Source organism: Schistocerca serialis, chromosome 4 (genome assembly GCF_023864345.2).
Source record: "Schistocerca serialis cubense isolate TAMUIC-IGC-003099 chromosome 4, iqSchSeri2.2, whole genome shotgun sequence".
NCBI lineage: Eukaryota > Metazoa > Arthropoda > Insecta > Orthoptera > Acrididae > Schistocerca > Schistocerca serialis.
The window spans coordinates 692,330,945-692,357,013 of record NC_064641.1 but is presented as its reverse complement, the minus strand read 5'-3'; the positions used below and the strand labels follow the sequence as shown (position 1 = coordinate 692,357,013).

Below are 26,069 nucleotides of genomic sequence, written 5' to 3'. Positions count from 1 at the left end.
TTCATTCACAGGTCAATCTCCGCAGCATCCGACCATGCCCGCACCTGCCTCGGTTCAGCATCAGCACACGCCTTCCTACTTTGATACTTCGGCGAGCAACAGGAACAATAACTTTGTTATCTGTGCCTGACCTCAACTTCCGTCCCTCTGCTATGCCTCAGTGTTTTGTGCCACAACATTCACCTTATCCGCACACCGTTTTGAGTGGAGTGACTATGAACAGTGCACATTCACACATTCTGTCCCACGTTCGACATCTTTTCCCACACTGTGCTTCTGGACAGCCCGCACCTCAGCAGCCTCGCCTGCAACACAGGTGGCCCTGGCTCTGATCATGATCATACATCAAGTTTTCTGCGGACTAACATGCGTTCTCAAACTTTGAACTTTTTCTCACCTGTCGCCCCCGCGCCGGCTCCAGTCGAGAATCTGCTACCGTTCTCGGCACATCTCGGTGCCTCTTCCGCGTCGGTCTTCCGCAATGCGTCAATCCGAACACACCCGCAACATGTTGAGCTTCCGCAACCACAATCGACACATTACGGTGTCTCACCCATGTCGGCCTTCAGCGTCGCAACGGATCGCACTCAACCACAACGCTGCCACCCGAACAGCTGTCGTTGCCACATCCGCTGAAGGCACACTCTCCTGGGATACTACAGCAACAACAGCTCGATTCAGGCAGTGCCCTAACGAACTCAACTCTACCTTTTCTTCCAAACATTCTACAACGATTTCCGACTCTGCCGCCATTTAATCCCGACAGAGGAACAACCTGGTTCAAAATTGTGTACGAAGTGTTCGACCATTACAAACTCGACGAGTCAACCAGGTTTCTGTGCCTCATCACCCACCTGCACGCTCAGGAGGACTTGATTGCTGACCTGTTTGACACCCCGGACTCATCTTCCCAGTACACTCTAACCAAAAAGACAGTTCTACATCGACTTGCACGCTCAACTGAGGCAACTATAGGGCAACCGCTCCACGTCGAGCAACTAGGCAACTACAAACCTTCCCAGCTCTGGAGACGACTACATGCCCTGGTCAACGCTGATCTACTCTCTGACTCAGCTCTCCTTGCCATCTGGTCAGATAAACTATCTCCTCACATCCGCTTTGTTCTGGCTCAAAGGTCTCCTGAACCTGTCGAGCAAAGAATGACAATTGCTGACAAGCTACGCGATACATCACTGCTCTATTTCGCCAGCCACTGCCAACCTGACAAGTCTCAGGTTCAGGCTCATCACCCTGCATCAGGACGCGGCCAGGGCCATACTGTGCCGACTGATCTGCTCGCTCCGGGAAGCAGTAAACAAGCAACTGGGATGTCACTGGCTCCGCCCACAGTCACGCCCCCTTCTGCAACCAAACTTGCTGCAGCCACTGAACCTCGGCCACTGCCACTGGCAACGAACTTTCCACAGGAAATGCAACTGCACTACCCGTACTGTTACTTCCACACAAGGTTCGGTGAGGTAGCACAGAACTGCAGACCACCCTGCTACTTCCCAAACGCCAATCGCAGGTAGGTCCGGGCTCCGCCACCTGGGCACATGACAGGCACCCCCCAGTGCTCCATTCTGTCCGGGAATGACCGGATAATTGCGGACAACTTTACATTAGACATTTCATCGGGATACCACTTCCTAGTGGACACAGGCGCCAATGTTTCACTGCTGCCTATGTCCTTAGCGTCGTTGAACATCCGCCCTCATCATACTTCACTGGAAGCTGTGAATTCAACTTAACTACAATGCTCGGGTTCAACTTCCCACGTCGTCTCACTCTCCGCAAACTACAAACTCGAGTGGACTATTTCAGTGTGCAAAATTGATGGACCTATATTAGGCATTGACTTCTTGCTACTCCACAAACTTTCACCGGACCTAGTGCAAAAAACCATGTTACATCCAAGACTCACTTCCCCTGTGCTCCATCGAGCAAGCCCTCCCGTGACACATTGGTCCGGGCTCATCTCATCTGTACATGCTCGTCTCTGTCGACAACGTTACAAGAAACCAGGCACAAGTGCCTTGTCGAGCTTGAACACATCGCTCGCCTATGCAAGGAAAACATTGTGCTCTCCCTCCGGCTCCACGAAACACAACTCCAGCTCTCTGATGCAGCAAAGGAATCACAGACACTACAGCAAGGACAAAGCAAGGTCAGTAAGTGCGCTGACTCTGCTTGCAATCCCAGCAAACGAGCCTCCGTGTGTTTACTTCCCGCTACGCCTCACAACTGTGCTATCAAGACTGCCATAACGCGTACTGACAGTTCCGCTGGGCCAAACCCTCCTACACAGCAGTGTTTGACACTTGGCTGGACACAAGTGTGCATGCACGACAAGCGTCACATGTTCCCAAACTGACGGCTCCTACCCCACCCCTCGCGGACAGCACCTCAAACTATGCAACTTCGGCTCCTGCATGCCGCTGTGCAACTGCCACTGACAACACAAACAGTGTACTCGCACCAAGCGTTTTGCCCACGACCGTGCTGCCACAGGCTGCGCCCTCGGACAATGGACTCACTAATGGCTCACGAGCTCCACCGAGCTCACCCAACCACGGTGCCACTGCTTCGGTCGACGGCCATCTTGTCGCGTTGACTCCTGGTACACTTCGCCACCTCGGCTCCCGTCGGATCCGCTGAGTGGCTCCGAGCACCATGAGCTCGCCTCGCCCGCCCCGCCCACCACAAATTGTAAACAAACCACCTCCCGTGCCGCCGGCAACATTTCCGTCGTCACCAACGGCACGGTTCACAAGCTTTGCCTCATGTCAGGTCCCCCGATCTCTAGTAAACCACGTCGACCTTGTCCCGAGCGCCTCTCCAACCATAAAAATCAGATTTCTGCACTACTAAGTTCCGGCGTCATTGAACCCTCTGTCAGTAGCTGGTCTTCGCCCATACATATGACACCCAAGAAAGGCGGGTCCTGGCGCATGTGCGGAGACTACCGTACTAAATGCATCAACAATTATGGACACCTACCCCATACCCAACTTTGCCGACTTCACCAGTTCCCTTGCAGGTGCGACCACACTCTCTGTCATTGAATGCAAACGAGCCTACCACCAGATCCCCATGGCACCTGAAGACATCGAGAAGACAGCAATCACCACCCTGATCGGGTTATTTCAGTTTCGATTCATGTCCTTCGGTCTGAAAAACGCAACGCTTCATCAACGAAGTGCTATTCAACCTAAAATTCAGCTTTCTTGTGTTCAGCTCCTCCGCCAAGGACAACATTCGACATGTGCAAACTGATATGACAACTCTCGTGGCAGCAGGCATCACGACCAACCAGGACAAATTGCAGCTACATCAACACGCTGTAACTGAGAAAGCACAAACAATACTAAACCTACCCACACCTTCATCATTCAAAGAGCTCTGTCACTTTCTGGGGACGGTTAATTATTATCGCCGACATCTACCTCGGGCTGCGGATTTCAGGCTCCACTGATGGACGCCTTGGCAGGCACCAACACTTCTGGACCTCGGCCCGTTCCATGGACCCCTGTTATGACTGACTCTTTCACTGCCCTCAAAAATCTTCTTGACAAGGCCTGCACCATGGCGCATCCTCATCCCAATGCGAAGCTTTTCATCACCACAGATGCGAGCAATACTGCTATCGGCACTGTCCTTAGCCAGACAATCGACGGTCAAACTTCACCTCTGCAGTTCTTCTCGCACAAGCTCACCAATGCACAACGGAAATATTCCGCGTTTGACAGGGAGCTTCTCGCGGTCTACGAACCGATCAAGCATTTTAAGACTGACGTTGAGGGACGCCCTTTGTATGTTTTAATGGACCAACAAACCCCTGGCTGCGGCCACTACAAACCCGTCAGCTGACCCACCTCCTCGCCGCTTCAGATACATGGACTTCATATCTCAGTTCACCACTGATGTCAGACACATAAAGGGTGCTGACAATATAGTTGCTGATTTCCTTTCACGAGTCGACGCCGTCCATTCACTGTTAGACCTGTCTGAATTGCCTAACCTCCAACCCGCCAACAAGGAAACACAAAACCTGATTTCAGACTCTACTTCTTCACTATACTTCATCCGCACCACCTTCCCTGGCATTTCTGGTGAGATCTGGAGCGACGACAGTACGGGCACGCTACGCCCCCTCATCCCAACCACGCTCCGTCGAGCTGTCTTCAACGCATTGCATAATTTGGCCCACCCTGGTGTTCATGTGTCTACCCACCTCGTAGCAGAGCACTTTGTGTGGAGAAATGTCAACAAGGACTGCCATCAATGGGCACGCTCCTGCGTCCCGTGCCAACGCTGCAAAGCACACAAGCACACTTCACCTCCCCTCGGCGCCTTTTCGATCCCTCCTGGACGTTTCCACATATTCATATTGACATTGTCGCCCCCCCTCCCCCCCCCTCTAACAGCTTTCGTTGTGTTCTCTCATCTATCGACCGAACAACTCGCTGTGTCGAGGCTGTCCCCCTCACCAATATTACGGGAGAAACTGTTGCTCAAGTTTTCGTCGAGTTATGGGTATCGCATTTCGGATGTCCAGCTATCATCATTACTGACCAGGGCAGACAATTTGAGTCAGTCCTGTTCAACGAGATTTGTAACATTTGCAGCATCTGGCGCATCCATACCACAGCATATCACCCACAAAGTAACGGGCTAGTCGAGTGCTAGCACACACTTTCAAGGTGGCTCTTCGATGCCATGACTCTCTATGGACAGAGGCCCTTCCCCTTGTGCTACTCGGCATTCGTGCAATCTATAAGGAAGACCTCAAAGGTACAATAGCCGAGTTCGTATACGGCCAGAACATTGTTCTCCCTGGCGAACTTGTGAGCCCTTCCGCTTCTCTCCCTCAGTCTGACTTACCTTCCTTCATGGACCGTGTCAGACGCCACTTCATCAAGCTCCATATTCCTCCGCCCACCAGCCATTCCCACCCTAAGGTTCACATCCCGAAATCTCTGGACAATTGTGAGTACGACATGCTCCGAGATGACACTGTCCGTGCTCCCCTCCAACCTCCATATACCGGCCCGTACCGAGTTCTCCGGCGCTCAGCCAACACTTATGACATCCAGATGAAAGATTCAGCTGTTACAGTCTCTCTCAACAGACTTAAGCCTGCTCATGTCGAGCCTTCTTCTACCCCCCTTCATGCCACGACCACGCCCCTCACTGTCGTGGCTCATGACGCTTCGACCACTCCCTCCACATCAGACTTACACACTCGATCGAATGACTTTCAGCTCCAATCGTCGAGCTCTCCTCTGACCTCGCACTCTACCCCGGTCTCATGCACTCCATCAAGTGACTACATGCTCCCCATGTTGAGCTTACCTACGATCACAACCTCGCCGCCGGTCCCTTCGACCTCTCCACCGTCGCCTGCCTCGCCCTGTCGAGGTTTCTCACGCCCCCCCATCTCGAACGAAGTGTTTGTGCCTGTCTCCCCGGACATAATCCACAACATCTCAATAATACTGCGCAATGGTACACTGTTTGTCGTGTGTTTCTCTTCATCCAGTGCTCATGACACAACCTCCACCATTCCCTGCCACCTGGTGCAATGTGTTCCCCTCCCACCCGACGTTGACCTGGACATGCTTCGTGTGTTCGCCACGCCCACCGGAGACATCGTCGTTGTCGCTCCGTTCCACTCGCAAACCGCCGGCCTACCTGTCGCTGCACGCCCAGCACGCCCACGACGCCCGGCTTGCTTCAACGACTTCCAGGTTCAATAGCCGAACCTTCCTTCACGACATCTACCCACACAGCTCCCCGATGATGCCATCAAGCTGACCTTGGTCCAGCTCCCGCGGACCAACCTTGCCAACACCTTAGTCACCCCCCCCCCCCCTGGCCTCTCAAGAGTAATCCGTAGTGAGAGGGGGGGGGGGGGGCTATGTGGTGCCGATGAGGTCGACTCCAGCATCGATATGCGTTCGTCTGTGGACTCTGAGCATCGTCTTTGGACACTGAGCATTGTCTTTGGGCTGTTCCGCCATGTCAGTTCTTTGTGAGCCTTGCTTGTGTTTAGGTGAATAAATTAACTATTGCAAAATGGGTGTTGTTTAGTGTAACCAACCCGAACTTCTCCCTCACTGCCAAGGGTTACGTTACCATTCTTGTTCATTAGCTCCATCCCATGGTACAATTTTTGTTTTTCTGGACACAAGGATGAATTGCTGCATCTCCCATGGCCACCAGTTACCAGATCTCAATATTATTGAGTCTTTGTGGTCTACTGAAAGAAGGGTGGGTGATTGCTACCTACCTCAATCATTGATACTCGAACTTGCTACTATTTTTCAGAAAGAATGGTATAAGCTTCCCTTGAAAACTGCACAGTACCTGTATTTATCCACTGTAAGTTGTTTTCATTGCTAACAGGTTTCCTGCACCGTATTAAGCATGGGTTTTCAGTGTTTCCATACTTTTATCCAACCTCTGTATGTGATCAGTGAATTCACCAGTAATCCTTTCCTAGGGTGCGCACAATTCTTAGAAAAAATATTACCACAGAAGGAATAAGACACGTTGGTAACTCACCTTACGATGTTCTGAGCCTCCAAGTTCATAATATTTAATTACAGAATTACAAAAATGAGCTTTGAGTGTACGCCTTTTCCTTCTGCTGAAAACACTAAGATTAACACACTCAACTGGTATAATAGAAATTAGTTCCAGTGTTTCAATTTCTGGATCTAGTCCCAAGCAATAACCAATTTCCACCTCATCTGCAGGTGTGATCATATCTCCAGCAATAATGAGATTTCTTGGAGTCAGTCCTGAAAATTCAAAGCAATTCCTAACATCAGGCAATTTTTTTCAATTTCTTGATTCATAAGCAAGATCTAGATCATACAAACAAATAAAAGTAGGAACTATATTCAAATATATAAAAAGTTTCAGGTATCTACTACTACTACTCCAAAAGATACGGGAATCTATTAGCTATGAATTTCTTATTTTCAAAACATAAAAATTAATCATGAAGATCTATAGGCTGCAAAGGAGTGAGGAAGAAACTTCAAAATAGAATAAGAGGATTTTTGTTTACATGGCAGTTTTTATGTTCCACTTAGGCAGTATGCCTAGTCTATGTAAAAACAGAAACAGGTACATACAGTGATGAACCAGAACTTTATGGCCACTGTTCAACTTGAGACAATGCCACCTAGCAGCATTACGGACAAATGATGTGATAAGGAAAGTCTAAAAGTGGAGCAGAGATAATGGTCAATCATTCAATCAACAATATGGGCCACAAACAGGGAAATCCACTGACATAAGTGACTTTTACAGAAGAGATTGTTATGGCCTGTCACCTGATAATAAGCACATCAGAAATGGCAAAGCTGGTTGTCTTTTCAAATGCTATAGTTGTAACATGTATGGAGAGTGGCTGAAGGATGGTGAAACTCCGAACAGGTGACAGGCTGTCGGACATCCACGCCTGCTATCTCTGTAAAGTAGGACAGGCAGAGATACATGGCAGATCTGACGACAGAGTACAATACTGTAATAGTTCAGGCACAAGTGTTTAGGAGTACAATATTCAACGTACACTGCTGAACATGGGGCTCTACAGTAGATGACACCTATGTGTTCCAATGTTGACCCAACAACACCTTCAGTTCCATTGGACCATGGCCCAATGGAAATGTGCTACATGCAATCTTGTTTATTGTGATACCAGATCAATGGTCATATTCAGATACACCTTCCTAGACAAATGGCTGCTCAAAACATGGATATAAGCTGGTGGGAGCAGTATTATGTTATGGTGCACACTCACTTGGGCTTCTGTGGGATCTGGGGTAGTAATTGAGGGCACTGCTATAGCTGTGGACTATGTGAACGTGTTATGGACCTCCTGCATGGCAGTATGCCTAGTCTACTTCAAAATCTTCACTTGCTAAGCAACAACAGAAACAGGCACATACAGTAATGAACCAGAACTTTATGGCCACTGTCCAACATGAGATAATGCCACCTAGCAGCGTTACAGGCAAATGATGGCAATGGCATTTTCCAGCAGGATGACTGTCCGTATCACAAACCCACAATTGCGCTACAGTGGTTTGAGAAACATGACGGTGAACTCACTTTGTTACCTTGGCCTCCAAATTTGTCTTAATTGACTCAAACGGAACACATCTTAGACTTTACTGGGTACCAGCTCTACAACTGCATATCATTGGCTTGACATTTATGAGAATTGTATGATCTGTGCATTGACATATGGTGTCACAAGCCTTCACAAACTTGTCAATGACTTGTCGAATCCATGCCAAGTGGAACTGCTACTGTACCATATTCCAAAGGTTGTAATGGAACTGGTCAATGGCCTTACCAAGTGTACAAGTATGAAATGCAGATTTGTCTAAAAAACATGTTAAATTTAGAAGAATGATAAATAGTGATTTATTCAAAGTAAGCCCCATTGTTTGTTATACATTTTCCCATCTTTTGAGCAATTTGTGAATACTGTGCCAGTAAAAATTTTCCCATTGTGCTGTGAACCATTCATCGAGCCATTTTTTCACATCTTTGTATGAACCAAAGCGCTGCTCAGGAAGTGCATGACCCATTGATGCAAACAATGAGAATGCTGCATGGGGTAGAACTCCCCAGCCAAGTGCTTCCAGCATGTTACAAACTGGTTTTGTCATATGTGAAGCAGCACTGTCATGAAGAAAAATTATTTTGTGTTGCGTCTTTTAATATTGTGCCCTCTTTTTCAAGCAGCGAATGATTCGAATCAGACAATTGTTGTTGGTAACATTTAGGATTAACTGTTTCCCCAGGTTTTAACAACTCATAATAGACCATGCCCATCTGATCGCATGAAACAGAGCATCGTCTTTCTGTCAAAGTGATTGATCTTGTGGTCAATGTGGATGGTGTGCCTGGGTCTACCCATGATTTTTTGCACTTGGGATTCTCAAAATAAATCCACTTTTCATCCCCTGTAACTATGCAATGTAGAAATTACTTTCCTTTGTACCAAGCGAGCAAAATGTCACATGTGTTTTTGCCCTTTTCTATTCACTTGTCGTTCAACTCATGCAATACCCATCTACAGGTCTTCTGAAACTTTCCCATCTCCCATAGCTGACTGGAAAACAGCTTGTTGACTAATGCTTAGTTGCTCAGTGAGTTTTTGAGTTTGAAAATCAGCTTATCATCTTTGTTCAACAATGCTTCCAATTCCACATCTTTGTTTTTTTTTTGGCGGTTGTACATGTTCCTCGTCTCCTACATCAAAGCTACCATTTCTGAAACACTGAAAACATCGTTCCTACATGTGATCGAGCATGTTCACTATACAATTCTTGAAATAATCAGTATGATTCAGCAGCAGTTTTCTTCAAATGAAAACAAAAAATTAAAGCTGTTCACAAATGGTATTGTGTTCAGTATAAATTTCAACATATTGAACACAACTACACAACACTATTCATGCACTTTTCCAACTTATCACTCATGCATGTCTGACACTTGTTGATGACATAACAAAATGGCACAGTGTCAAATCCTTACAGCGCAAACTGCGTTATTGTGACATCTGTTGTCTGAAATTTGCATTTCATACATGTACACCTGGCATTTTCACCACAAGCCAGAATTCACAGTATCCTTAAATGATCAGAGCACTCAATACATACAAACTCTTGGAGTACCCAGTACACAGACATTTTCTTGGATATCACATAAATTTTAACTTCTGAGACAACAAATTGTAAAATATTATTTTCTTTGTATTCAAATTTAAAGATTTATGTTTAAACATTGACTCTAACATAAATATATTTCATTCATTCATTCATTTCATTGTTGCCCTTATGGACAGTGTTTGAACTCGAAAATCACATGATGACACAATTTTCACTTCTTTCCTTTCTTCCTCTTCTCTTCCCAAAATCTCTTCATCCTTTGGCTGTGCTTCTGTTTCCTTTGCTCTGTCCATAATGTTCCTATCTTCTTTCTCTCCTTTACAATAAATTTTGCACTCCTAACTTTGTTTCTGAAGTATTTCCTGTCTCCTATCATTTGCCTGTTGATCCCTATCTGCCTTAAGTCTTCGTCTATTTCATGATACCAATTTGTTTTCTTGCTTGAGCTGTTTACTACATCAAAAATTTTCTTTGTAAGTCGGTTGTTGTCCATTCTCTGTATGTGCCCATAGAAAGTTAATCTGCATTTTCTGATCGCGTCTGTTAGTCTGTCAGTGTGCTGGTACAGCTCTTTGGTAGGTCGCTTCATCCATACGCCATCTCTGTGAATTGGTCCAAATATTTTTCTGAGAATTTTGCGTTCTATTTTTTCTGTGCCTATAATGCCTGATGCTTCAATTGTGGTTGTTTCTGACGCGTACAATGCTTCTGGTAATACAACTGTTTTGTAGTGCCTAAGTTTGGCCTGCCTCGATATGCTTTTCTTATTATAATGTGACCATGTGAGTTTGTATGCCTTCTGGAGTTTCTTCGTTTGTTCCATGTTAGCCGCCTTGTTTGATCCTCCCATTTGTATGTACTCCCCTAAATACTTAAATTTTTCGACTCTTTCTACGGATCCATATACCGTATGCATGGTGTGTACATTGTTGGTCTGTCGTTCCATATATTGTGTCTTCTCGTAAGATACCTGCAGACCTGTTTTGGCAGCTATTTCATGCAAGCATTCCAGTGCTTCCTTTGCCTCCTGTGTATTATTGCTGAGTATGGCTATATCATCTGCAAATGCCAGACATTTTATGATTGTTTTGGTTTCACGTGTTCTTCCCAGCTGTATTCCTTTAACTTGTTCCTCCCACTGCTTGATAATTTTGTCTAACACCATGTTGAACAGGATTGGTGAGAGCCCGTCTCCTTGACGGACACCTGTGTGTATGTGGAAGGGTTTCGAAATTTCTCCCATGAACTTAATCTTGGAGGTAGTGTCTGTAAGCGTCTGTTGTATAAGTGCCCTGGTTTTTCTGTCGATACCATATTCTTCCAGTACGTCAAATTCTTTTTCAACTAAGCTAATTATTTCCAAATAACTTCCGGGAATTTAGCCAGGGAACACTTTCAGCGACCGCCGATATTTCGGCGCGAGAACACCCCACCATTTTCAAGGCAATTGCAATGGACAGGCGACGTATATGCAAATTTAAAACCTCTGTTGCTGAAAGTGTTACCTAGCTGAATTCCCGAAAGCGATATGAAAGTTGTATACGTCAGAAGAAGCTCAGGTCTCACATTGTTTACCTCTACGGGAGGGAAATGTGTTTACGTGAGTTGGATAAACTTCGTTGCTGTCGAGTTAGACTGCAATGCGCTTTGTCGTTTTTATTGATGTGTCATGATGAAAATCATGTCCCAACATTTGTCAAGGTTGTGCACCATATTAATTCTCCTGCCATCAGTTGCATCAAGCAACTTGCTGGCATGGCTCTTGTTCGTGAAAGGATTTGTTTCACTCGTCGACGTTTGGATTCTGTTTCCAAAAAATTGTTTTGTTTTCATTAAATGGTTGCATTGGAATTGTCTGATTACACTTGGGATTGGTTGGACGGTGCCTCCTCATGGACTCAAGCTGACTGGGAATACAATTCCATTACTGCCCAGCATTTGGCAAAGTTTGAATGTTTTCAACGCACTGAATCTGACGTTATATCTCGACGTTCTGTGACAAATCTCACAGAGAAATCTTTTGACGACACAACCTTATCCATGCTTGGGAAGGGTTTAAATTTTGCACCAACTCCAAAGAGTTTGCCAGTAGTTGATTTTATTAGTTCAATTGACGAGGCAGTTTGCAAACTGCCTCCTGACACTGCAGAGGAGGTTAGGAAGAGACATGCCGTGTGTTGACTAGGGCTCGTCCACCCAAGAGTAATGTAACAGCAGCAGAGAGGGCTGCTTTACACTCTCTCAAAGTTGATCCTGATAACCAGTTATTTCACCTGCGGACAAGGGCAATGCCACTGTTGTTTTAAATAAACAGGGTTATGTACAAAAGATGCAGCGTTTACTATCTGATTCAGCGTATCATAGAGTCGATGCTGCCCCCACAAAAAGTGTTGAGAGAAAGACCAACAGCCTCTTGAATAAAAGTGGTTTGTCACAGGACACTATCAAGAGTTTTAACACCTATAGTGCTGTTCCCCCTAGGTTATATGGCCTTCTGAAGGTTCACAAGGAAGGGGTTCCTTTCTGTCCTATAGTGAGTAATATCGGCACTCCGACATATCGTGTAGCCAAGCATCTTGCTTCTCTATAGAGTCCACAAGTAGGTCGGCGTGAACATCATATCAGGAACTCATCTGATTTTTTACGTCGTTTGCAGGGACTGCGGTTGAATGACTCTGATATTTTAGTGATATTTGATGTGGTCTCTCTCTTCACTCGTGTTCCTCTGTCTGATTCATTGATGTTAATTGAGGCTAGGTTTGGTGCTGAATTAACTAATCTCTTTTGGCATGTATTGACATCCACTTACTTTTTATTCAATGACCAGTATTACGAGCAGCCAGATGGAGTTGTGGTGGGTAGTCCGTTGTCTATTGTGATCACAAATTTGTTTATGGAAGACTTCGAGGAACGTGCATGGGAGTCAGCGCCTTTGAAACCTGCCTGTTCCTTTAGATATGTTGACGATACCTTTGTTGAAACGTCCTGGTAGATTAAAACTGTGTGCCGGACCGAGACTCGAACTCCGGACTTTTGCCTTTCATGGGCAAATGCTCTACCAACTGAGCTATCCAAGCACGACTCATGCCCCGTCCTTACAGTTTCACACCTCCCAGTACCTCGTCACCTACCTTCCAAACTTTACAGAAGCCCTTCTGCGACCTTGCGGAGACATAGCTTAGCCACAGCCTGGGAGATGTTTCCAGAGTTAGATTTTCACTCTGCAGCGGAGTGTGAGCTGATATGAAACTTCCTGGCAGATTAAAACTGTGTGCTGGACCAAGATTCGAACTCGGGACCTTTGCCTTTCGTGGAAAAATGCTCTACCAACTGAGCTGCCCATGCACGACTTACGCCCCGTCCTCACAGCTTCACACCTGCCAGTACCTCATCTCCTACCTTCCAAACTTTACAGAAGCTCTTCTGCGACCTTGCAGAACTAGCACTCCTGGAAGAAAGGATATTGCAGAGACATGGCTTAGCCACAGCCTGGGGGATGTTTCCAGAATGAGATACCATACTGGATAACTTTGTTGTTTGGCGTCATGGTAGGGAGAATTTGAATGCCTTTCTAGAACATCTGAACTCGATCCACCCGAACATTTGTTTCACGATGGTGGTGGAAGAGGATGGTTGCCTTCTCTTTCTTGACGTGTTGGTTAGGAGAAAGGATGATGAATCATAGGGACATGCAGTCTACAGGAAATGTACTCACACTGGCTTGTACTTACAGGCTAATAGTTATCACCATCCGGCTCAGTGTGAAGGGGTACTTCATGCCTTGGTACACAGGGTACATGTCGTTTCCGATGCTGAGACTTTGCCAGCTGAGCTGTTCCAACTGGAAGTTACGTTTCGTCAAAATGGTTATAGTGATAGACAGATTGAATGTGCATTGCGCTATTGACCAACTGTAAATTGGGTGATTGATCATAATTCTGAGTCGACACCTAAGTCTACTGCCTTTTTGCCTTATGTAGGAAACACTTCCAATAAGATCGGTCATATTTTACAGAAATACAATGTGAAATGTGTTTTTTGACCTCCGTCTAAAATTAGAGTGCTTTTGAGTTCTGTTAAGGATGATCTTGGTCTGCGTAAGGTGGGTGTATATCGCATTCCTTGTAGCTGTGGCATGGCATATGTTGGTCAAACTATCAGGACCATGGAGGACCAATGTACTGAGCATAAACGGCACACACTATCACAGCAGCCAAGTAGATCTACTATTGCCGAACATTGCTTGGATACTGGTCACCCCATGTTATATAATAACACCGAGATATTGACATGCACGTCCAGCTGTTGGGACAGTGCTATTAAGGAAACAGTTGAGATTAAATTAGCAAGCAACCTTGTTAACAGGGATGGAGGTGTTTGTTTAAACTCTGTTTGGAATCTGGCTCTCCCCCTTGTCAAAACACAGAGGGACAGAGTCAACGCTACCTCACCTGCGAATTCGTAGTCTCACTATCGATAGCTCTGACTTCGATCATCTTTGGTGGCACTAGTGTTCAGTGTGTGTGTTATCTTTCCTGCATCAGTCCAAGAACCAAGGTTTTAAATTTGCATGTACGTTGCCTGTCCATTGCAGCTGCCTTGAAAATGGCGGGGTGTTCTCCCGCCGAAATATGTTCTGTTCTCTTGTACGTTTAAGTTGGAGTATGTACTTGGCAGGAGAGTGAAATGACTGTTGTTTATGAATATTGCTATGTTGAACAGTTGTAATTTCAGCATTTTGGAAACATAAAAATATTATATGTGAAATGAAGGAAATAAACCAATGAATGGATATAAGTTAACTAGGCAATATTCATATCTGAAAGACAAAAACCAGGAATATGATTCCTAGATGCAATATTCTTACAGTAAGCCATATTTTTCAGTGAGCCACATTTTCATTAAGCAGCTACAAGAAACAGATGTGTAACACAATTTGTTATTGCACAATTCTCCTTATCAGGCATTTATTAGCTGCACCATAATAGCATTGTCATTGCTAAAAAAAATTGCATTTAATGTGATATTTTTCAAGTTTGGACATTTTAATGGTTTCTTGCAGCAATTTAAAGGAAGGATGTTACTAGGTGGTCCAATACAATATTAAACAAATGGTCATAATGTTTTGGGTCACTAATGTAGAAAACATCACGGCTCATATTTTTTGAACCATGTCTCTTTCATCAAAAGAGAAGAGAACGTTTATGGGTATGAGACTACAGAACAAAGATATAGTGCCTGGTAATTTGACATGATCAGGAATGAGTCGAGAAACAGAAACTGGCCAAAAGGCCCAGAGTTCAACAGCGAGTCACCAAGCGTAAACAGGAGGACAAAATTAGAGGACAGGCAACACAGACAGCATGGCAGAATAATAAGTCAAACAGGTAAACTGAAACTGAAAACCTAAAATGTAGTGAATGCAGAACAAAACAATGATATGTTGCCAGATAAACACAAGAGCACAGTGAAATCATGAATGACTACAGAGCCACTGTGCTGCTGGCTTTAAAGGGCAGGTGTGGGTGCTGATTGGCTGGCAAGGCAGATGTGTACCAGTTGCAGCACTTGCAGTGGTCACACCAGCACCCACAAATGTAGCAGTGCTACTTAACAGTCTCATCAGGTTCCATACCTTATGGTGGGTCTTCAAACTCACTGGGCTGGGATACCAGAAAAGGGGGAGACGGCAGCATAAGAAAGGAAGAATTAGTATTGAAATGTCAGGAATAAGATTTGAAAGCCTGGAGTCAGATATTGCAATGAAGGCAGTTAATGAGCTAGAAATAAAGGAATGATAGAACAAAAATGGAGGTGTGAATGAGACTTAAGTCGCAGTAGAAGAGGAAAGATGAGATGGCAAATGGTGGGTGAGAAGCACTCAAGGAAATAAATAACAAGAAAAACTGTAAAGTATGAAAGCTACACAAAATGGAAAAATAAATAATGGAAAATTAATGCATTGACTGGGGGTAATGAAGGGGAAGATAGACCATTTTACTGGTGCTCCTACTCTTGCCCCATATAAGATATAAACAAATACTGACCATTATTAATGCTGTTGGGAGTTCTCTGAAGTGGTGCTTGGATTTAAGTCCATAATCAACAGTGTGTGTGTCATACAAACTGGTGCTCAAGTTCAAGTTATTGAGGGTTTAAAAAAAAAAATTAAAAAAAATGGCTGATGGATTACAGTGAGAAGATACAGGCTACAATGAAGAGCTCTTACCTGCCTGGAGATAGTGGCAAGTCAACCATTCCATAAACACAACAAAGCCATTCAATGGCAGAGTATCAGCCATTCAAGAAGTTTTTAGCACAGCTTCATGTAACACGTACACTACATATGTCACAGTAAGTGCTTATAGATTTTGAACACTTTGCACTTGCACACTGAGGAAGTCTCCAAATGACCTGTTTCAACTACCTTTTAAACATGGCCACTCCACTTACAAAAGCAAATGGTGTATCTATTCCTAGAGATTTCTACATCTAATGTTATCTGCAAATACAAAATTGCTAAATCTATTATGGAAGAGTATTGGCCCCTAGCCAGTTTTTCAAAGAATTCATTTAGGCTTGAAATTGGGTTCATGTCAATATTGGACTGGGTATTAGCAATAGTTTTAAAATTGGTATGAATATGTATACAGATTCCATAGGTTTCTTAGTAATTACCATGGCTGATGCCCAGTGAGTAGATGTAAAGGGTGCAATAAACCCCATTCCTCATACTCTGTTCAGTTTTGCCTTTGCTAGTTCATGCCTGGTGAATGAAACTGAACAATATCTGCACAAATGGAACTGAGAAAATGGTTTGACAAATATGTGAGCTGTAAAATTTTTTGTACAACCCAGCTAAAGTTCATGCAGTTTCTTATACGATTGACACAATGTTCTCAAGTGGCTGACAGGTATGAAAAGAGAACAACGAAAAAGCTTGTTAGCCCCTATGGGTGAGACTGCTAGTAAAATGTTAGCACAATCCATACATTTTTACATTCAGTTTGTGTTGGCAAAACACCATAGAGAGTCTCAAAACATTTATTTTAAAACTTCAGAAGTTGAACAATACTGAAAAATGTCCAAGGCAATGCCAGCACAACACAACAACTCACAGTTTCTATATTTCAAGAGACAACATTTAAAGAATATTAATATATTTAACAACATTTTGCGGCGTGCACTGCAGCTGTAGCGGTTATAAGCTAAGTACTGACAAACTTATTTGTGCTCTGTAATACAGTTATTAAATTTAATAGATTTCAGCGGTGTTGCGTGCCGTTTGTGGCGAAATAACGACTTAATAAACTTTTGTAATCGTTCGCTCGCTGTGTTTTATAGAGTTTTCAGTGTGTTGAAATCGCTTAGTAAATTTCTTGCATTAGTTTTCAACTGACGTTTATTATAAAGTTGAGTGGAGGGGAGCCTCGTGTAGCCGTAGATGTAGGTAACTTGCAGCAATCCTCAGCAATTAGGAGGCCTAGGTTAGTTGCAAAGTCTTGCAGAAAGAAGGTTCTGCTGCTAGGTAGTTCCCACGGTAGAGGTGTGGGCCAACAGTTGCAGGAAGTGCTTGGGAGTGAGTACCAGGTCACCAGCATTGTGAAGCCTAGTGCAGGGTTGGCTCAGGTGACTGAAAGCATAGGGGAGTTATGTAAGAATTTTACGAAAGAGGATCAGGTAGTGATAGTGGGTGGAGCAGGGAACAGACTCGATAGGGACGGGGAATATGATATCAGTGGTGACTTGGTTAAGATAGCTACTCAAACTGGTGGCACTAATGTGCATTTCATGCAACTGTTTCAGCGTCATGATCGGCCTCACCTTAATGCGGCTGTTAGGAGCATTAATGTGGGGCTGGGGAGGGCACTGATGGCGGAGGGCATGGATCACATCTCAGTGGTGCCAGTTGGGTCTATCAGTAGATGGGGTTTCACTAGGCACGGCCTGCACCTCAATAGGTATGGGAAGGGGAGGCTGGCTATGCTCATAGGTGGCAGTGTAGTGGGTGGTGGTGGTGGTAGTGGTATCACTCATGGAAAAATTACTGTAGTAGTTGGTGTTAGAGCTGCACCTTTTTTAGACTGAAGTCAGCTGATAGGTATACCTGCTTAAAAGAAGTGCCTCTAACTAAGGGCTCACCTCCAGAGGATGTAATGCTTCCAAGTAGAGAAGGAATTAGCATATTTCATCAATATATAAGAGGTATTAGAGATAAAGTTAGTGAACTGCTAATAGATGTTAACTCTGAAATTATTGGTATATCAGAGCACCACTTAAATAATTTGATAATTCAGAGGCTTCCTTTACCAGGCTACAGATTAGCTGGCTGTTTCTCGAGGAGTTCCTTGCGGGGTGGGGGAGTGGCTCTGTACATAAAAAACAGTATTTCATTTGAGTCCATAGACGTATCACGACACTGCACTGAACAGATATTTGAAAGTTGTGAAGCATTAGTTGAATTTAGTGAAACTAAACTTCTAATTGCTGTTGTTTATAGGTCCCCTAACTCCGACTTCAGAGCATTTTTGCTTAAGCTAGAGAGGGTTCTTGATTCACTTTTTAGGAAGTACCAGAAAGTAGTTATATGTGGTGACTTCAATATTAATTTTGTACATGATTGTGTAAGAAAAAGGATGTTGGTAGATCTCCTAAATTCATATGATCTGATGCAAACTGTGTTTTTTCCAACTAGGGTGCAGGGGAACAGTAGCACAGTCATAGACAATATCTTTATTCATTCTTCATTACTAGATGGGCATTCTGTTAGTAAAAGGGTGAATGGCCTTTCAGACCATGATGCACAGATTTTAACACTAAAAGGTTTTTGTACTCAAACCAATGTCGTATTTAATTACAAACTACGTAGGAAAGTTAATCCAACAGCAATAGAGAGTTTTTCAAAACTTGTCAAGGAACAAGAGTGGCAAGATGTTTATAGTGCCGATAATATAGATGATAAATACAATGCCTTCCATAACACATTTCTCATGCTCTTCGAGAGTTGCTTTCCATTAGAACATTCTAAACAGGGTACTAGCAGTAATGGACAGCCCGGTTGGCTGACTAGTGGGATAAGGATATCATGTAGAACAAAGTGGGAATTATATCAAAATGTTAGAAGTAGTCACAATCAAGCTACAGTAGCCCATTACAAACTGTATTTAAGGTGCTTAAAAATGTTATTAGCAAGGCAAAAAGTATGTGGTATGCAAATAGAATAGCTAATTCACAGGATAAAATTAAAGCCATATGGTCAGTTGTGAAGGAAGTGTCTGGTCAGCAGCACAAGGTTGATGATATAAAGTCAGTTCGCAGTAATAATATTTCTGTTACTGATAAATCAGATATATGTACGATATTTAACAACCATTTTCTGAGCATTGCTGGTGAATTAAATAAAAATTTAGTTTCTACAGGAAATCATATAAATTTCTTAGCAAATGCCTTTCCGAGATTGACGTCTGAAATACTCCTCTGTGATACAGACAAGAGGGAGATTGAGTCAATAATTAAATCACTGAAGACTAAGGACTCTCATGGTTATGATGGAGTGTCTAGTAGAATATTAAAGTATTGTGCTGCACATGTAGCCCTGTATTTAGCCATATTTGTAATTTTTCCTTTAGGAATGGTCAGTTTCCTGCGCGATTAAAGTACTCAGTAGTAAAGCTGCTTTATAAAAAGGGAGAAAGGGATAATGTAGATAATTTAGACCTATTTCTATGCCATCAGTGTTTGCAAAAGTTATCAAAAAGGCTGTGTATGTAAGGTTAATTGATCATTTTATATCACACGGTTTGCTATCAAATATACAGTTCAGCTTTAGAAATCGTTTGACAACTGAAAATGCTATATTCTCTTTTCTCTGTGAGGTACTGGATGGGCTAAACAAAAAGTTTCGAACGCTTGGCGTATTTTTTGATTTAACAAAGGCATCTGACTGTGTTGATCTCACAATATTGCTCCAGAAGTTGGACCATTACGGAATAAGGGGAGTAGCTCACAATTGGTTCACCTCTTACTTTAGCAACAGGCAGCAAAATGTCATTATTCACAATGTTGATAACGGCTGTGATGTGGGATCTGAATGGGGTACTGTCAAGTGGGGGGCGCCCCAGGGATCAGTGTTGGGGCCGCTCCTGTTCCTTATTTATACACTCCTGGAAATGGAAAAAAGAACACATTGACACCGGTGTGTCAGACCCACCATACTTGCTCCGGACACTGCGAGAGGGCTGTACAAGCAATGATCACACGCACGGCACAGCGGACACACCAGGAACCGCGGTGTTGGCCGTCGAATGGCGCTAGCTGCGCAGCATTTGTGCACCGCCGCCATCAGTGTCAGCCAGTTTGCCGTGGCATACGGAGCTCCATTGCAGTCTTTAACACTGGTAGCATGCCGCGACAGCGTGGACGTGAACCGTATGTGCAGTTGACGGACTTTGAGCGAGGGCGTATGCGGGAGGCCGGGTGGACGTACCGCCGAATTGCTCAACACGTGGGGCGTGAGGTCTCCACAGTACATCGATGTTGTTGCCAGTGGTCGGCGGAAGGTGCACGTGCCCGTCGACCTGGGACCGGACCGCAGCGACGCACGGATGAACGCCAAGACCGTAGGATCCTACGCAGTGCCGTAGGGGACCGCACCGCCACTTCCCAGCAAATTAGGGACACTGTTGCTCCTGGGGTATCTGCGAGGACCATTCGCAACCGTCTCCATGAAGCTGGGCTACGGTCCCGCACACCGTTAGGCCGTCTTCCGGTCACGCCCCAACATCGAGCAGCCCGCCTCCAGTGGTGTCGCGACAGGCGTGAATGGAGGGACGAATGGAGACGTGTCGTCTTCAGCGATGAGAGTCGCTTCTGCCTTGGTGCCAATGATGGTCGTATACATGTTTGGCGCCGTGCAGGTGAGCGCCACAATCAGGACTGCATACGACCAAGGCACACAGGGCCAACACCCGGCATCATGGTGTGGGGAGCGATCTCCTACACTGGCCGTACACCACTGGTGATCGTCGAGGGGACACTGAATAGTGCACGGTACATCCAAACCGTCATCGAACCCATCGTTCTACCATTCCTAGACCGGCAAGGGAACTTGCTGTTCCAACAGGACAATGCACGTCCGCATGTATCCCGTGCCACCCAACGTGCTCTAGAAGGTGTAAGTCAACTACCCTGGCCAGCAAGATCTCCGGATCTGTCCCCCATTGAGCATGTTTGGGACTGGATGAAGCGTCGTCTCACGCGGTCTGCACGTCCAGCATGAACGCTGGTCCAACTGAGGCGCCAGGTGGAAATGGCATGGCAAGCCGTTCCACAGGACTACATCCAGCATCTCTACGATCGTCTCCATGGGAGAATAGCAGCCTGCATTGCTGCGAAAGGTGGATATACACTGTACTAGTGCCGACATTGTGCATGCTCTGTTGCCTGTGTCTATGTGCCTGTGGTTCTGTCAGTGTGATCATGTGATGTTTCTGACCCCAAGAATGTGTCAATAAAGTTTCCCCTTCCTGGGACAATGAATTCACGGTGTTCTTATTTCAATTTCCAGGAGTGTATAAATGATATGCCCTCTAGTATTATGGGTAACTCTAAAATATTTCTGTTTGCTGATGACACTAGCTTGGTAGTAAAGGATGTTGTGTGCAACATTGACTCGGTTTCAAGTAGTGCAGTACATGACCTCAGTTCATGGCTTGTAGAAAATAAACTAACGTTAAATCACAGCAAGACTCAGTTTTCACAGTTCCTAACACACAATTCAACAAAACCTGACGTTTTAATCTCACAGAACGGGCATATGATTAGTGAAACTGAACAATTCAAACTCCTAGGTGTTCAGATAGATAGTAAGCTGTTGTGGAAAGCCCATGTTCAGGATCTTGTTCAAAGACTTAATACTGCCATTTTCGCTATTCGAACGGTATCGAAAGTGAGTGATACTTTGACACGTCAATTAGTCTACTTTTCTTCTGCATCCATTTTCAATAAGCTGCCACTCGAATTCAAAAATCTTAGCAGTAATCCACGCGCTTTCAAATTGAAACTGAAGAGTTTCCTCATGTCCTTCTATTCTGTCAAGGAATTCCTTGAAAAATTAAGCTGATTCTCATTGTATAGCTGATAGCGTTTGCTTAAACTTATGAACTGATTTTCTTGCAGGTTCATGAACATTTATTTTTATCTGTTATTACTTTTATGTTGTAAGTTCATGTACTGACACGTTCCATGACCTTGGAGATTTGCTCCTCAATTTGGTCCTACAGAACTTGACATGTAAATAAAAATAAATAAATAAATAAAACATTGAAAAACATAGATACTTCCAGTCTCTCCTGCAATGTTTTACCCATATATGAAGTAGACACAATACCAACAGTTTCCTCCATCACCTGTAAATTTGCAGCCACACAAGTGATTTGAAAGCTTCATTTGCAGCCACATACTTGGCCTCCTTTGAAGACAGAGCTATAATTTACTTTTTCACATAATTGATACTTAAAACAGAATGCCACTTGTTGATGGTCTTGTGTGCTTTTTCCCCACAATGATTCACATAACTATAAGCACAGTCATCATGCTTCTGAAACTTAATGCCATACAGTGTCCATCCTAGTTCAATTGGTATACACAATGGTTTTGTATCCATCACTCCACACCTCTCCAAAACTCTCTCCTCCTACATCAAAGTTATTGATTTGTAAGCCTAGAAAGCAACCTACACCCTTGACAGTAATCCAAAAATGTTGAACCAACTGTAGTAGTTGCATCAGTAGAGCCCACAATCAATCCAGCATCAATACAAAACAGCAGTACCAGCCCCTCACCACAGAATGCACTTGGATCTGAACAGCTCTCCTGCAAATTACATCCACTAAGAAATTTAACAAGATATTCATACCAGCATTTTCAGGCTTGCTTTGCACCACACAGACTCTCCAGAAATTTGCATACACATCCTGTGCTATCATCATAATCCTCTGGTTGACACATGTAAATCTTTCTCACCATGGAGAATCACTGTCCTTACATCAATTTGTCTTATAAACCAGCCAAGTTCTGCAACATTTAACAGGACTCTTACCATCTCAAATCTTTGTACTGGGATAAATGTGTCAACATAATTTATTTCAAATCGTTGAATGTATTCTTTTGTGACCAAGTGGGTCCCATATTGAAACACATTACCTGAATTTGCAGTCTGCAGCAAAAACCCATCAATTTTCAATCACCTTATTTGTCTTAATTGTGTAAATTAGTTTCCATGTTTTATTTTCCTTCGGAGATTTGATTTCTTCTTCCATTTCGTCTTCCATTATTCAGAATTTTCTCTCTGCACTGCTTCTCTACAATTCCTTGGTGTCTTACAAAGAAGTATCATTCTTTGTTAGTGGACTGAATCTTCACAATAACTTGCTGGTTCTTCAAATTTTGCTGTTATAAATTATAACCTCCTTTTTCTTCATTTTTTTGCTTCCAAGTTGCTCTCAACTTGTCCCTTGACATAAAAATGGTTATCAATCTTTTTGCTGCTTGTAACTACATCTTGATTCATAAAATTGCATTGACTATTCTCTTCAAAATCAACATCTTTATGTTCAGTTTCTGTAACATCTTCCTTTTTCATCTACATCTGACATATCAACAATACTTGTAGACTCTTGAGTGAGTGGTTTCTGTAATTGTATGCACTTGAATTTTACTTCTCTGCATACAGACATATGCTTTTTCAGGAAAATGAACATCATACCCACAATCATCATAATCAATCACATACACTTTTGAAGATTTAGCATCAAACTTCTTTGGTTTTTGCATGAGAATCCGTGGAGAGCAGTCCTTTGTAAATATCAGCAAATTATCAAAATGACATGCCTTCTTCATAAATCTAACTGGAGTTTCACCTTCAATTTTTTGTGTGACTAGTTCAATTCAGAGTGTATGTTGCAACCAGAAGTGCCTCACCCTGCAATACTTCTGGTAGGTGGTTGTTGGGTTAGTCCATTTGTGGATGCGAAGGACTAGTGGATGCTGAGGCAGAGAGCAAAATAATCATCAGGACACATAATATATATGTAACATCATTTACTTAACTTTCTTCTGCAAATCCAAATAGTATTCCACACTAGTCTATTACACAGGCATGTTTGCCATAAACAATCACAATGACAGAGAGGCAAACTACTAATGCTGTTAAGGCTCCAAGTGAACTTCACAATTAGCATGTCTGGCTTTGGTGCGACACCTTCTTAAGCCGGCTTGGTGGTGGCACTACTCACATGTGCAACAGAGGGTGTTGTCTACAACATGGCTGTGGATTGGTGGGGACATCACATAGAATGCCTAGCATGGTGTCAATGTTGTGCAAGACCACAGTGTTCAGAAGAGCAGAGCGAAGAATGTGCCATCTCATATAGGGTTATATTTTCCTACTCAGCACATTCATTCGGCTGACGAGTATATGGCGCACTAATTGAATGTTTCATTTCAAATGACTCTTTATTATAGAACTTCTAGCCACCATCTGTACATAATTATTTCACAGTAACTTTGACTTAAGCATTTCACATTTTAATAAACAGTGGTAACTTTTCATTAATTTCATCTTTGTGTCACTAAAGGTACATTATCTTGGAACTGGAAAAATCATCCAATGAAATATGAATCAGCCTCCTAATCATTTCCTTCCATTGGTGCATAAACCTCTGCATAACCTAATTCTCCATGTTCTGTGGGTTTTCCACTCTTTCATCGAATGCCAACTGCTTACGTTTACTGTACAAGTACCCCTCATGAAAGCTGCTGTCAATCATTATTTTCAAAAAATTATTCTTCAAAAACTTTAGTGCGTTGCATATATTTCAATGACTCAGATTTTCATGCCTTCTCTGTAAGGCATCATTAGTTTCAGCAATAACACAAGACTTTTCTTGACCTTCCCCAGCTAACAACAAAGCACAGTTTTTCCACTGGATGCAGCTACAGCAATACAGTTTTTTAAAAATACCCACAATTTGCCACATTTTTCCATTATTTGATATATTCCATTGCAGCTTTCTAGACATCAGGATAAATCAAACATCTTCAAAATATCGCTCTGTCCATTGACTACCTGTACATCAATTTGACTTATACCAAATGTTTCAATTTGTTGACTGTATTTGGATCTATCTTTCTTTCTTGGAGTTTCAAATAGCTCATACATGATATACTAGTCATGTTGATTTGTTACAACACTGTCAAATACATCACTTATTACAGTCCTGTTTGTTTATATTAAGAGAAAAACTTTGCATCTCACCATAAAAACTTTCTTCTCAATTTTTGAAGCATCTTTGTGGCTACAATTCTTGAACTTCCCACTGATGTCACACAAGTTGAGATATAGTAGTCTTTTCTTTCATCTATTCTAGGAGACTCATTTGATTGACGATCCTTTTTTCTGCATCTAAAGCAAACAAAATGGCTCTGAGCACTATGGGACTTAACATCTGAGGTCATCAGTCCCCTAGAACTTAGAACTACTTAAACCTAACTAACTTAAGGACATCACACACATCCATGCCAGAGGCAGGATTCGAACCTGCGACCGTAGCGGTCGCGCGGTTCCACCGCTCGGCCACTCCTAAAGCAAACAAAACCTGTGTTACATTGTTTTGATAAGTGACCTACTTTGCCACCTGAAAAGCTTTTCCCATTGTCATTCCTTTTATAATGCGACATTTTTCATATACTGTTTCATTGTACACCATTTTTGTAATTTACTCCATATTTTCCCTTCACCAGGTATATCATTCCACATAATACAAATGCAATTGAACTCTTTGGGCAAAGGTTGCAAAAATCATGCACAAAGATCACTGTCATTGATTGCTTGTCTAAGAAAGAAATTTAAGTTTATATTTCATCAAATATGACTAGATGGCTTTGTATAACACCAGATGCTTCCCACACAATATTATGAAATTAGAATCTAAGCAGATTAATGTTTTCAGTTGAGTCAGTATCATAAATATTATGCAACTTATCCCAAATCTCTTTGGTAGTCTTGCTTTCCCCAACGAGAAGTCTTATTGTCAACTGAAAGAATTAGCAGTTTAATGAATTTACCACTGACAATATAAAAAATATTGTTAAATTCTAAAATAGTTCTCATTCTGCAGGTTCCTCAATTTTCTTCACTAAAGAGTTTTTCAGTCTGTTCTCTTTTGTCTGCCATTGTCTGATCATTGGCTTGTCTATAACATTGACTTATTATCAAAATCCATAACAACATTATACTTTATGAAAAATTTACCAGCCACCCACCTCTGCTATTATGTTGTTGGTAAACTCATCAAATATCCAAAGCACAGC

At 43.2% G+C, this 26,069-nt stretch overlaps 1 protein-coding gene across 1 annotated transcript in view; it reads right to left on the bottom strand.

Annotated features, from left to right (window-relative positions):
* The window catches only part of LOC126474698 (uncharacterized), a 282,698-nt gene that overhangs the window by 240,513 nt on the left and 16,116 nt on the right, over positions 1–26,069 (bottom strand). The window contains exon 2 of the mRNA XM_050102175.1: positions 6,568–6,806. Within this exon, the coding sequence (XP_049958132.1) occupies positions 6,568–6,806 (239 nt within the window). The remainder of the gene's footprint in view (positions 1–6,567; positions 6,807–26,069) is intronic.